The 14,295-nt window shown below is 35.5% G+C and overlaps 1 protein-coding gene across 1 annotated transcript; it reads right to left on the minus strand.

The window, feature by feature from the left end:
- Positions 1 to 65: 65 nt before the first annotated feature.
- On the minus strand, positions 66 to 13,200 carry LOC100893738. Its single transcript, XM_030974726.1, has 11 exons — positions 12,727 to 13,200; positions 9,147 to 9,244; positions 8,037 to 9,014; positions 7,328 to 7,426; positions 6,646 to 6,768; positions 5,704 to 5,826; positions 4,807 to 4,909; positions 3,073 to 3,197; positions 2,100 to 2,228; positions 1,564 to 1,634; positions 66 to 608 (listed from the first exon to the last, which is right to left on the minus strand). Exons 2-11 carry the CDS (start codon positions 9,232 to 9,234, stop codon positions 585 to 587), a joined length of 1,863 nt encoding a protein of 620 aa, XP_030830586.1. The 5' UTR covers positions 9,235 to 9,244; positions 12,727 to 13,200; the 3' UTR covers positions 66 to 584.
- Positions 13,201 to 14,295: the final 1,095 nt, after the last annotated feature.

The following is a 14,295-nucleotide window of genomic DNA, read 5'->3' on the forward strand; positions in this document are numbered from 1 at the left end:
GGGTTATATGCATTTGTGGTAACGGTCATGCGGTCCGGAAGTCACATTGAGTGACCCCACCGGGGGTCAGTCAGGTAACGATCATGACGTCATTATACGATTCTCAGCCGATGACACCCTTATATTTTCATAGTCTGCTATAATTATGACAGCTTGGGATCTCCATTAAGAATAATTCATATTTTTAGTAATTCCGTATCTACTCTTTCTGAGACGTGGAAGCTAAATAGAAAACAATAACACGGAACGAATAGAAAAAATGGGGGGGGGGGGGAGGGAGAAAGAGAGAATTACAAAAAAAAATCATACATTTTCGAAGAACATCATAATTCGTAATATACATGTAGGTAAAAAAAACAACCACGCGGAACTGTGCGGGATATAAATTGCTTAAATTAATAAAATACTATCAACGGCAATGATGTTCAAACAACAATTATAATTGTGTTTATATACTTTATGAATATGAATATAATCACAATGGCACTATTCATTTTACGTTTTCTACAGTCAACTAATCACGTATATACATTGTTTATTTTCACACGGGTGAAATGAGCATTTTTTATTCGCCTTTCTTGTCCTCATGGGTCTCTGCTCTGTGGAGCCTGATAAAATGAAGAGGAAATAAGAAACAAGTAAGAGTAATGATTGAGAAAGCTATTTGCAATTAAATAATATCATTTTGTAGTATTTTGTTTTCGAGAATATGCAAAAGAGCACTGCAATTGTCTTTAACAAAATCCTCCTTTGGCAATTCAAATAGCACTGTGCATAACGTGTAGAAAGCGCAAACATTACAACGATGTACTTTTTGTCATTGTACATAATCCGAACATAATTACTGTCCGATATATAGGCAATAAAATGGGGAAATGACATTGCCCTGAAGTTGATTTCTTGAAAATGTTTGCGATTATATTATTATAGTAAATACTGGATCTGAACAAATGTGGGCGATTTATTTCTTGTGAAAATTCCGCTGTAGAAATACATCGGTATATTTTGTTGATCCTAAATGAAAAGATTTCTGTCAGTGTGCGGAAAAAAAGGGAACATTCACTAAACAGTGCGTCCTAGAATATACGAAACCCCGAAACAAACGCCTATTAATTATGAGCAAACTTTAAGCTGTATGAAATTAATGTCTTGCTTGTCGTTAAGGAGAAGTAGTGTGCTAGCAAGTAATAATTTGATTGCATTAATCCATACGCACTTTAACAAACAACAGTGTTTTTAAATGGCATGTCAATATCCAGATTTTGCGAGTTTGACGTACCAATTTCAAAACAACGTTTCTCAGTGAAGTGTTAATGGACAATTTGAATCAACGTATTATTTAAAAGCATTCAACTTCTTCTTTATGAAAAGTTCGAAATCATAATTATAAAGCAGTTTGTTCATAATATCTGTTTGTTTTCAGGTTTCATTTTTTTCTGGGATGCATTTTAAATGCCATTGAAAACAGACTCATATATAAAAATATATATATTTAAATATAATGATTAAATTAATCAAGAACCTGAAAATTATAAAAAAAAGCATTTAGAAATCAAGCTTTACCGAAATAATCTGGAATACACAGGCGTGATCTTGCTTACTCCGAATGAAGCCATCAGGACATGAGAAGATGTCTAAAAACAGAAGATGTACATTTTTATCGTCAAATTATCATTATTATTGTTATTATTAAAATCATGATTATTGTTGATATTATTAAAATCAATTGGGCAAAAAGAACTTCCATTTTCGGTTTAATAAAATTTGGAGTGGACTTTAAAAGATTATTATTATTATTATTATTATTATTATTATTATTATTATTATTATCATTATTATTATTATTATTATCATTATTATTATTATAAAAAACAATTTTGTGCATGTAAACTATATAATAATAATAATAATAATAATATAATGAAATATTCTATATTCATGCAAAGAAGGAAATTAGAAATTCTTATTATTCACTGTAAGATTAATGAATTGAAACTTCATTTCTTTTAAATCTAGTAATATGAATATATCTCTGTTTATCACAGTTCATAATTATGGGTTTAGATGTTTTGAAATATTTATACAACCAAATATCCAACCATTAGAGCATCCTCTTTCGTCAACACCATCCTTGCAGTCTGTCATTCCATCACAGAGGGCGGACTTGATCATACAGATACCGTCACAAGTGAACATTTCAAAACGTTCACATTCTTCCATGCTGCGAGCTACAGTACAGTGGGGAACAGGGAAGAGCTATTTTTTAAATACACGTATCAAAACAACCCCCAAAACAAATAAATAAATAGATGAATAATAATAATTTTTTTAAACAGAAAACCACCAGTCGATAATTAACATCATCGACAAATGTTTAATAAGACCGTCATTAGCCTAGACTGAAAAATCCGTCTGATTTGAGGAGATTTTTAAATACATAACTTTGTCTTTTTTGCTAATCTTGCTAAGTATACAGCTTTACTGCCAAGAGTAGTTCACCTTCGGTCATTTATAGGAGATTGGCGGCCAGTTTCCCAGATTTTTAAGTGGTCATAGCCATAGTTGTATTCTTTGACCCCAAAACCTAGGTATAGACACCAAAATCACATTTCCAAGATGGATGATTTATGGCTATTTTAAGGTATTGGCGGCCATCTTGGATGTAAATTTCATAATTTCACTTTCCTGGGATCCGATATTCTTTGATTTTTATTATGTTATCGCTGATTCCAAACACTACCGGAAACCGTTGATAAACCATCGGTTACAAATTTTGGGAGGTGGGGAAAAAAAAATTCTCCATAAATTGAATCGGTGACGCTAGACGAATATTCCCGGACGAAATAGACCGATTTTTGATAATTAAAGATTATTATTTTGGTCTAATTTTAATTTATAAAATTCTAACGACATATCCCGGATGCTCTACATATAGATATCAAATGCTCTAGATAAAAGTCGCCACATCATCATTACAACATGAGCTAAATTCCTTCACATTCTTGGTGATGTTATCGATGTTGTACCCTTCAAACGGAATACAGTACATATATTTTCATTGGTCATACTTACCACAGTCTTTACTTTCATCGGATCCGTCCCTGCAATTCTTGAATCCGTTACAGAATAAATCGTCCTTGATGCATTGAAGTCCATCAGCACACTTACTAGAGCCAAGTGGGCATGGATGATTACAACTACAATGGAATATCGAGTAACAGGAGGTTAACTTCACTCAGATCAGGAAGAAAACAACATACACCCAACAAAAATATTAAAAATTAAAGTATTGTAGACTAATGAGATACGTATAGAATCCATTCCAAATTTTAGTCATTCTGGCAATCATGTATTCTCGTATAGTGCCCATGCCTATGAAACTCGACACTCCCTGTGCTCTACAATGATTAACCCGGCTTTACCATAGCTGCCATAATATGGTGCTCTATAGCATGTCAAGGAATTAATTCATGCCAGGTTCCCATTTACCTTACCGTGATTGAGAGCGGACGATTATTTAGAGCTGTGGCAGGGATTTTAAACCCGTACCTTGTGGTACAGTCTGGTGATGTATCCACTAGATCACACCTCTTCAAATATTTCACAGCAATTGACAACCCAACATAATGTCTTTCCGGAATAATCAAAAGGGCCAACTCTGAAAGGACCGGGTACCTCAGCCACTTTTTATGAGATCAACGTTCAAAGTTTTGTCATGTACTATATGACATCACATGCAATACACATTTCACATAATTAATAGCGCATACAAAATTACAAATTTTGATTACATCATCGCTATGGGCCCTTACATCAAAAAGGGCACCTATGCCACCTTTCACGATGGGTGTGGCCATGCAACGGCAAGTTTTAAAATAAACTTAATGACCCGAGTTCACAAAGGAGGTTTGTCGACAAACCTCCTTCTGTTTCGTCAAACCTCCTTTTGTTCTTTACAAACCAGGTTTGTAAAAAAACGCGTAAAACGCGTCATATGACGTACGAAAACCAAGGTTTGTCGACAAACCTCCTTTGTGAATTCGGGCCCTTATGATGCATTGCACCCGAACTTCATTTGGTAGTTTTTACAAACTTCAATTAATGAAGGACTAGTGGAATTGCTCAATATTCTATTTTATTTATGGCATGTTCGTTTACCTTTGTGCCAAAAGTCCATCATCAGATTAATCTAACACGATTCGAAAATCTTACATGACACATTTTTGTATTTGGGCATTTTTCTTCATAATGGGCACCTGTACATCTTTTTTTGGTTAAAAATACATCATAACCATTTAACACATATTATACAACAAAATATCTTTATAAAACTTTAAAACATAAATTGGCCTTTATTTGAAATAATGGGCAGCTGGACTTTATTAACATAATTCTGAGGAATGGAAATTAAAAATATGACTTTTAATTACTATTATTTGATTTAACTTATGTGTGCTAAAAACACATCCATTTAGGCAAAAGCTTAAAATAGGAAAAAAGTACCAAGAGGGGGACATTTAAAAATGGGGCACTCAGGGGCCGAATTAGAGGTGGCTGAACGTCCAGTTTTGTATAAAACATATTAATCTACCTGTGTTCCAAATGTTGTGCTTTTATCACAGAAATGCACAATTGAATTGCTGCCCCACTACTTTTCATTCAACTTTGATCTTTACAAAACCTGCTTATTTTTTCCTGAACAACTTTTAATGTGGGTTCCAGTGAAAACTAATTTCCTTGTTAATACAGTATATATTTAAAAAAATCTGATAATGAGATAAAAGAAAGAAATTAAAGAAAGCTAACCGTTCTGATGTTTCATCATAGTTGTCATCACAGTCCTGAACACCGTCACAGAAATCCTCAATCATCAACCTTTTCTCACCACCAGTAGGTCCAACACAGGACACTGGGTAATATAAGGAGAGAGAGAGAGAGAAAGAGAGAGAGAGAGAGAGAGAGAGAGAGAGAGGGGGGGGGGGGGGAGAGAGAGACACACACACAGGGAGAAAGAGACAGAGAGACAGAGATAGAGAAAGAGAGAGAGAGAGAGAGAGAGAGAGAGGGTAAAATGTAAATATGACTATTTGGTCATGTGGGACTAGCGGTAATGGGTATGAGTTAGTATATAATTATTGTATACACATGGAACTATCATATCATGAAATAAATACACAATGAACCACCATTAGAAGTCCTCATCTTAATAAACTGTACAAATTATTGCTCGCTCACACGCAAATTTTTGAAAATGAAGAGTTAATATACGGGCAAGATTGACAAACTCCTCAGACGAAATTGTACCAAACACTAATGCCAGGCTACCTCCTTTCTGTTATTAATTTTTTTTTTTGGGGGGGTCTTGTTTTGATTTGTCTTTATACCATTTTCCCCAATCCGCTAAAAAGAAACTCCTATTCGTTAATGCTTAACATAAGCATTATATTGGTTTGGTAACACTGAAATAATCATGTACATCACTACATGGATGCCCCTTTGTTTTCGAAAGTGACAATTACCAACATGCGTACAAGTACAAGTGAAGACCAGTGGTGGAGAGAGAGAGAGAGAGAGAGAGGAGGGGGGGGGGGGGGGGGGGTTGGATGGGTATTGTACCCCACCACATTTTGTTCTTTGTTTTATTTCTAATTTACATTGTGACAAACTAGAGAACATCTAAAAATGTGAAAAATATGAACTTACTGCAGTACTTCTCATCGGCCCCATTGTAACAATGGTAGACGCCATCGCACCAATCTTTGTCATTGATACACTGTGGTGACCTGCTGCACTTAGTAAAGCCAGTAGGACAATCTCGATCAAGGTCTGAAGAACAGTCATTTAATAATTATCATGTAAGTTAAGTATTTCATTCGATCTTGACGCGTCACTTTTTAAATGAGCATGAAACTTTGTTTTGTGTCTAGATAACTATATAGCGCATTGGTTTAAGATGCTAATATTACCATATGATTGTAGATTTCAAACCTGCACGCAAGTCTACACCATCTTTCCTCCCTGGAAAGTATTCATGTCATGATATGCATCACAGCCACCATGAACAAGGTCACATTTAGTACTATTCTTGTCAACTTCAGATTCACTTCTACCACATTAACCAATGATGTCTATAAATATCACTATGTGTATACACCATTTTCGGTTGATATTACTGTTGAATCAACAGTATCAACCGAAAGGAATAGCACCTCAAACCCTCATTACCAGTTACGAACCGCCTACATCACCACCACGTTCACCAATCATACAAACAAAACCATCATCCATTATCATCATCATCTTGGAAGCCAACTTCCTGTTACAATGACGGACGAATTAACAAAATCAAAATCATTTATGATGCATCTTTATCATCTTCTTTATCCCAATCATCCTCATCATCATCATCATCATCATCATCATCAATACCATCATGTACAATGATCACCACCATCACAATCATCCTCATGATCACCACTATCATCATAATACTCCTTCTCTTCCTAGCTCCTCTTTCTCTTTCTCGTCATCTGTTCTCATCATCTCCCTCGCCATCACAATGCTCCTCCTCATCTGTATCATCCTCGTCATCTTCATCATTTTCGTCCTTATTCTATTCCTCAACAACTGTATGTTGATACTCACTGCAGACATTAGGACTTTCGTCTGATCCGTCAGTACAGTCAAACATGATGTCACATACGGTATCCTGTAGTACGCATTGCCTACCGTCTGCGCATGCAAAACGTCCCTCAGCACAATTTAAACCTGTCAAGTAATTTAAAAACAACGTCATTCGTCAGACACAATAACTAGAAGCTAGTAACAAATCTGCAGTATTTTCATGAATGAATATATGTAATTGTTTCATTTTTGATTTGTTGACTCTATAGTAAGCATAGCAATCCTACTTGTTTTATCAACATTTTGTTGTTGTTGAGTGAGGATCCAACGCATGAATAATAACATATGATGATAATACTGATAATAATAGTAATGATAATAGTAATGATAATAGTTATGATAATGATAATACTGACAATACTGAGAAATATATTAATGGTTATGATAATAACAATAACAATAACAATACAAATGAAAATGATGATAATAACAATAGTAGTAATAATAATAATGATGATAATTATAATAATAATAATAATAATAATAATAATAATAATAATAATAATAATAATAATAATAATAATAATAATAATAATAATAATATCCAATAATGTGGAAATTAATCCCACAAAAAGTAATTACTGTAGTTTTTTCCAGAACAAAGTAACAACATAAAACTATACTAGGAGAATATAATGTTTACCTGGTTGAGCCGTGATGACCCCTAGATCAGGGCCGAGGTCAATAGGTTCGTCCGAACTCAGAATGGATGGGTAAGGGGTCGTGAAGACAAATGTTGGTTCTGAAACAAAAATGACTTATTCATTTATTTAATTATTCATTTCTTTCACATATTTAACCAGAGTAGCCTATACAGTACCAACAAATATGAAATTATAAATAAAATATGTACAATTAAAAAACCAATTGATATAGAAAACACATACAATAGACTTTTTGAAAAACAGTACTGCACGGTGTTCCACAGGGATCCCCATAACACAAAAGACAAATATTGACATAATTTATAAAATACTTTAAAGCATTTTTACACTAACATAGGGGTGTGGAAATCAATAAAGAGGGTGGAGAGAGGGAGAGAGAGAGAGAGAGAGAGAGATAGAACTGTACAAGGAGGGATATAAACAAAAACAGAAAGAGGGGGACAAAGAAGGAGAGAGGGAGAGAGAGAGAAAGAAAGATTGAGAAGGTAGGAGAGAGAAAGAAGAGAGACTGAGAGAGAGAGAGAGAGAGAGAGAGAGAGAGAGAGAGAGGAGAGAGATAGAGAGGAGAGAGATAGAGAGAGAGAGAGAGGAGAGAGAAAGAGAGAGAGAGGAGAGAGATAGAGAGGAGAGAGATAGAGAGGAGGGGGCATTGATAGGGATATAGTGGTGTAAAATAAAAATACATACCGTCATCATCTGTAGCTGCTTTTAAATCCCAAAGCTCCATCGCTAAATCTTCGTCATCAGGGAAATCCGTCGGATACATTTCAGTTTCAACATCAGCCTCACCATCCATATCGCCTAATAAACCGGCAAGCCTGGTGTACAAAAGGTCAGTATCTGTTTCCAGCTCAGTGATGACCTCCGTCACGATCATGGTACTGTCACGTTCATTATCACTATTTTGAATTGTAGTCAAATCTTCCCGAATGACACCTTCGTTTTGTTGAAGTGATGCATTGGTAGATGTTGGTTGCATATCGTCTATCAAGGTAACTGCAGCTGTAGCTGGATTTGGCTCCAGCTCATCGATATTGACCTCATTGGGAATGATGTCATAGACGACTTCTGTAACCATGGTCAGTTCAGTGATCACTTCATAATCAATGTCTCCTGGCGCTACTGACGTACCTTCATTGGCAGGCTCTGTGTCAAGTACCAACTCTGTGATGAATTCAGAAACAACATCTTCTACAATCTGAACATCCATCAAGTCTTTTACGAGATCGTCGCCTGCAATTCTGCTTGCAGTACTACCAGCATTGATTGGTGTACTTTCAGTGGAATCTATAGTCATGTCGTCGTTCGAGGAGACTGTTTTGTTTGAATCACTCAAATTCATCAAACCGTTAATCAATTCATTTACTTCATCCGGAACATCTGTGGGTAGAACCTTAGTGATGTCACTAAGGTTATTAAGCTCATCCCCCATGTTTATTTCATCAAATAGCTCGTCCCCGAGTTCCTTGAATTGATCAATAGCCTTAACAACACCCTTGTCGAACCCTTCTAATGATGAAGCCTTATTTGTCTCGCTCTCGTCTGTGAGGTCCATGAGATTTTTGATCAGATCATCAACGTCTGCTTCGGACTCTCGTTGGAGTTCATCAAACGGAACCTGTTCAATAGCATCCTCCAACGCCGTAAGTTGATTGGCGAATTCATCTATAACAGGGGGGAAATATATACTGTAATGCATGAGTTTTCATGCGTGAATGTATTTTTATTACAGTTATTGATGAGTTCATTTCAATAGATTGATGAGGTATAAAATGGCATTCTATTGCAATATCTTACCTTGATCCTGAGGCAGAGGTGTGGTAAATGTTGGTACGGCAACCAACTGAAGGAGGCCAATCACAACGAGACCTTGCAAGATCGTCATTCTTAATGTTCTGAAGAAAAAAAAAAAGGTGAAATGTCAATATGATGATAAGGATTCATGATTCAATCGAAATTGATGGGAAACCTGAGCAAAGCAATCAGAATGCCGGGGTCCCGCTTCATCGTGAGCATGATATTTTAAAAACGTGTCATAACGTAGTTGCTAACGTTCCATTGGGTAAAATCGAAAGTAGGGTCGGCAAAGCGTCTTTCAAAGTGGAGATGCACCAGCAAAGAAAAGGGCACGTACAAAGGGTAACCTCTAAGCGAAAAATTACCATCTTTAGACTTTGTGAATATCCCTTCATTATCCAGATTCTGTCCGTTTGTATATTTTTTGTTCCTTAATCATCTATGTCCTCTTCCCTTACACGCATCCCACACAGATCGCGCGACCCCCGAAAATACACCCGCTTTATTTTATTATTTAGGCTGTCTTATCAGCATATATTGACCCCGAACTTCATACACATTCAATGTATTTAGATACTCACTATTCTATTACACTGTTTAAACAAAAAATGATAAATTTGAGGTAAAAATCGCACAGCATAAAGGATAATTTTGTGTCCAAAGCCCATCCGATTGTTGAACATTATCATGCCTATAACACAGGCAACTTTTACTCCATTTGTAGTAAAAGATTACCTTGATTGGGCAAAACATTATCGAAGGTGCGCACAAAATTGTTGGTTGGACACAAGTCATGTTATCTTCACGTTGGGTGTTTTACCTAATAATCTTACGTTAACACTTATCAAAGCAGATAAGTGCATGTTGATATCATAACCTACCCAACACGTAGAAATTCATTCAAACAACTAATTTCCCTTCTAAATATCAGGAACCCTTTTTCTTTCATCACATGAAGTCAAACCTTGATAGATAGGTAGATATACATAAACAACCAGGGGCTCTATAGGGCCTAAAATAAAAACTTGTTGTATTGCCCTTAGGGTGCCATAACATGGGTCGGTCGGTCGGAATTTTTTTTGTTTAACTTTTTTTTTCCCGCCCTCTTTTAGCTGATATTTCTCAGTTTTTAATGCTTTAATACATGTGCTTCAGCGTCATCATAATTATCCATGGTTTGCACGAGTGAGAATTTTTGAATAATTTGATTTTATGCATTTATATCCCATTTAAACAAACAAAATACATATATTTTTATTCATTAATTTTAAAAAAATCTTAAAAACGGTTTTTTTTTTTTTTTTTTTTTTTTTTTTTAAATGCCGACGGATTTCAGATTTTTGGGTCGGTCGCAAAGGGCAATACAACAAGTTTTTATTTTAGGCCTAGTGTCGATACGTGCGCTATATAAGAATCCAATATCATTATTATTATTAGATACAATGTACATGCCGTAGTAACTGACAATGCTATCCTGCATAAGTAAAACTACCCCCCCCCCCCAAAAAAAAAAAAAAGAATATAGATAAACAAAGAATTCAGTAATTGGCAAGCGAAAAATTTGGAAATAATTGTTAACTTGAAGTCATTGCATTTGAAAATGATTACTCTTTGACAATCATATATCGTATCAATTTTTATAAATAATATATTGATAAATGTGTGCTTTGTGTAATTGCTATTAATTATCCAATGGAATAACATAGCTGGAATCTTTTATCAAAGTTACCTGCATATTTTCACAACCATGAGGAATCAATGCTGATTTGTTAATCAAGTACGATGTAAATAAAATAAAAGCTTGTTTGTTCGTTGTGCTTTATTACTTTTTTTTCTAAAGTTGAATTACTGCAGTCATTATATTTTGTTGTTAATGTAATGTGAATGACAAAATATGCTGTATTGTAATATTCGACTTGATACAAATTATGCTGTTTAATGTATCGCTGGATTAGGCTACATATGGTGCTAAAATAATTTCTAAGTGAATGCCTGAAATTTGATTAATTAACTGACAGTTCATCTATGGCGAGCAGAAAACACGGTTTTGGTATACCTAGTGGATTGTCTTTTATAATCAAGAAACTAATGTATTTTGTGTTGAGCAGTGTTGAGTGCGGTCGTACTTACTATTTGCAATTTGGTGGGAAGCTTGTATTAATCAATAATAAGAACCAAACACACCCCATTTATATGTCTTTGTAGCTCTCCATGAATACACATTCTTTTGGAGAAGTTAATCGATTTTTAATATTGATTTTCCAGCATCTCGTTTTAGAAACAGCTTAGACAAAGCTACAGACCTTTTTTTAAATTTAGATATCCTTGCGTTTTTTAACGCCACACACATAAGCTTTTTTATGGGGGGGGGGGGATTTTCATATTTTGCCAGCATGACTACCGATCATCTTGTTTTACCCTCAACAACACAAACAAATTTTCTTTTTTCCCTTTTGTTCTTCTTCTTCTTTTCATTTGACCGACATCAACAACTTCGTCGCCATTATCCTCACGACAAAGTACAAATAAAGGTACGAATGGAGTTGACATTAGAAAGTAGAAGAGAAATGATGCTATAAATTACATTTCAACATCCATTGAACGAATTTTCTCCGAAAGGCCTGAGCAACCAACTTCTGTATTTATTAAAGTGAAGAAAAAAAAAATCGAGGATGACATATATCATACGTACAGTGGCAGCCGCTTCGAGAGTTAAAATACCAGTCAAAGTTTGCTGCATCTGTATGACGTGTACGATTTATTTAGAAATATATTATTCTGATATTACTCAATAAAATACCATGTGGAGCGCTTACAAAATGGAAAAGTAAATAGAGCATGATCATAATTATCGTCTTCCCTGACCTCCCTATCTTGTTCGTTTTATTTGTAGATCTCATCATTCTGTTTTAACCGTAGCAGTATAGTACCCCCGGGATAGTATCTTTTACACTCTACTCTCCTTGAATAGATCTAAGGAAATTACGCAGTTACAAGTTTAGTGTCATGGATTATCACATGTATTCTTCATGATGTATATTTAAATCTCTTTTTGAAAAGTATTTTGAAATGGAAGGAAACAGAGCTTTCCAAACTGAAACTACAACATTGGAATTGCTTGAAAGATATCTTTTAAAAACATCGCGTCGCTCCTCTGTGTTAGGTAAAATGCTCATTCAGATGTTCATTAAAAAGAAAATAAGATATTGTTATTGAGATCTAAACAAGAGTTAAGCATTAACATGATTAAATTGAGACATTTTTTTAAACGTTACTACGAATTAAAAAAAAAAAAAAAAAAAATATATATATATATATATATATATATATATATATATATACATATATATATAAAATGGCACAACTGACAGTGATATTACTGTAAAACAATGAATGTATGAATTTATCGAAAAATGAAAACTCCTTTTTTCATAGAAAATACTATTCATTGAAACCTGGCGTTGAAACTTTGAAAACATATCAAGTTATCGTTCTTACTAATGGTATAGTGAAGGTCATTCAACAGGTAAACGAAAAATGATAAAATATTTGTCTTGATTTCATCACACTTAAGTCTTACCTTGTTATTACTCAGCTATAGGACTAGTATTCCAAAGAAGTCAATCGATGTTCATTAACAGTCTTGCATCGGACCTCAGTCAAATTGGAATTCTCATACTGATATGATTATAAAAACCAAAACGTCTTTCAGTTGGAGGAAGGGGGGTCTCACTGCACCCGTCTACCAGAACACCGACTTATAAAATGGAGTGCTCAATCCAACATGGACAATGGGGATGACGTCGTTCATGTCACGTCACCAATGGAGGTGTAACATGTGGTGCGGTGCCCTTCTTAAAGTGTTGTTCAATTTGTAGAAGAATAAAATACAGGAAAAAGAGTATGGCCCTATTTCAATACAAGATCACTGAGGGCAAATTGCAGAAGTTTAAACGTTTTTTTTTTTATGGAAAATGATCGTCAGATTCAGTAACCCGGCTGCGGTTGCGCCGTAAGAAGAAAACTATTTTTGGTTAGCAAATAAAGAGGTGGGCATTGTCCTCCTTAGTTCTCTGGTAGATGAAGGGCCTAACAAGATGTTGATCGTAAATGCCGAAGACTAAACTTTAACAAACAAAAACAAAATCGATATACATATTGATTAATTTAGTTCCGTCCGGAAAGAAAAAAGAGTTTAAAAGAATAAATTGTGTAGACGGTCGACGGAGTTGTTAGTGCTGTCAATATTCCTGCTGTGTATTTGTCGGTAAATAGAGTGTTGACATATTGGCTAAAAATATTTATGAAAAATGTTACACTACCATGGTCTTAGGTGTGGGTAACTAGCTGGGAGATGGTGACCTGTGAACGATTAGCCTACGCGCGGGGCGCTGTCCCTTAAACTGTAGGTGAATGGCACGTCCAGTCAGGTCCTAGTTTTCACTGGCTTTCAATCTAAGACTTTATTTATATCTTTTAATTAGTTATGGTGTTAGGTGTGGGCAGGGGCGTCGCTAGATCTTTTTCAATGGTGGAGGGGGGGTGTAAAGGCCAACGATTACCGACAAAACTAGCCACGAATTACCGACAAAATTAAATGTCCAATATCTACACATTTAACCCTATAAACACGGGGCCGAAGGCTAATTTTTTTTTCCTATTGACTATCTGTAGTACTTGCGTATGCGCAAATGGTCATTTTCCACTACACAAAAATACGAATTATTTCGTCAACTTAGTCAGCATTCATAGCTATAAATTTTAATGCAGACGCGGAGCTAGGATCTTATTTTAGGGAGGGGCGGTAGTGAGCAAGCGAAGCGCGCTCATTAGGGGGATGTGGGTGATAAGCTAAGACGTTTCCTTAAATTATTAGGAAAAGAAGACGATTTATTGTACCGTTCTCGACTGTTAATCCTTGTCAGAATGAAGTTCCACCCAGGACCCTGGGAACGATTTTTTCGCCGGGGGTGCTGCAAGGCCCTGGAAACGATTTTTCCACCGGGGCTGCTGAGATATATATACTGCGAAATTTTCGCCACGACTCAACCAGCCGCTGAATAAGCGGACATTTTTCTGTTTGTGTGTCCTAAAATTTGAAAATTTGGTCGTTCGGTAATGGGGGGGGGGGGGGGGGGGGTAAGGTCTG

The sequence above is a fragment of the Strongylocentrotus purpuratus genome, unplaced genomic scaffold (genome assembly GCF_000002235.5).
Source record: "Strongylocentrotus purpuratus isolate Spur 01 unplaced genomic scaffold, Spur_5.0 spur5_scaffold_7, whole genome shotgun sequence".
In the NCBI taxonomy this organism is placed as follows: domain Eukaryota; kingdom Metazoa; phylum Echinodermata; class Echinoidea; order Camarodonta; family Strongylocentrotidae; genus Strongylocentrotus; species Strongylocentrotus purpuratus.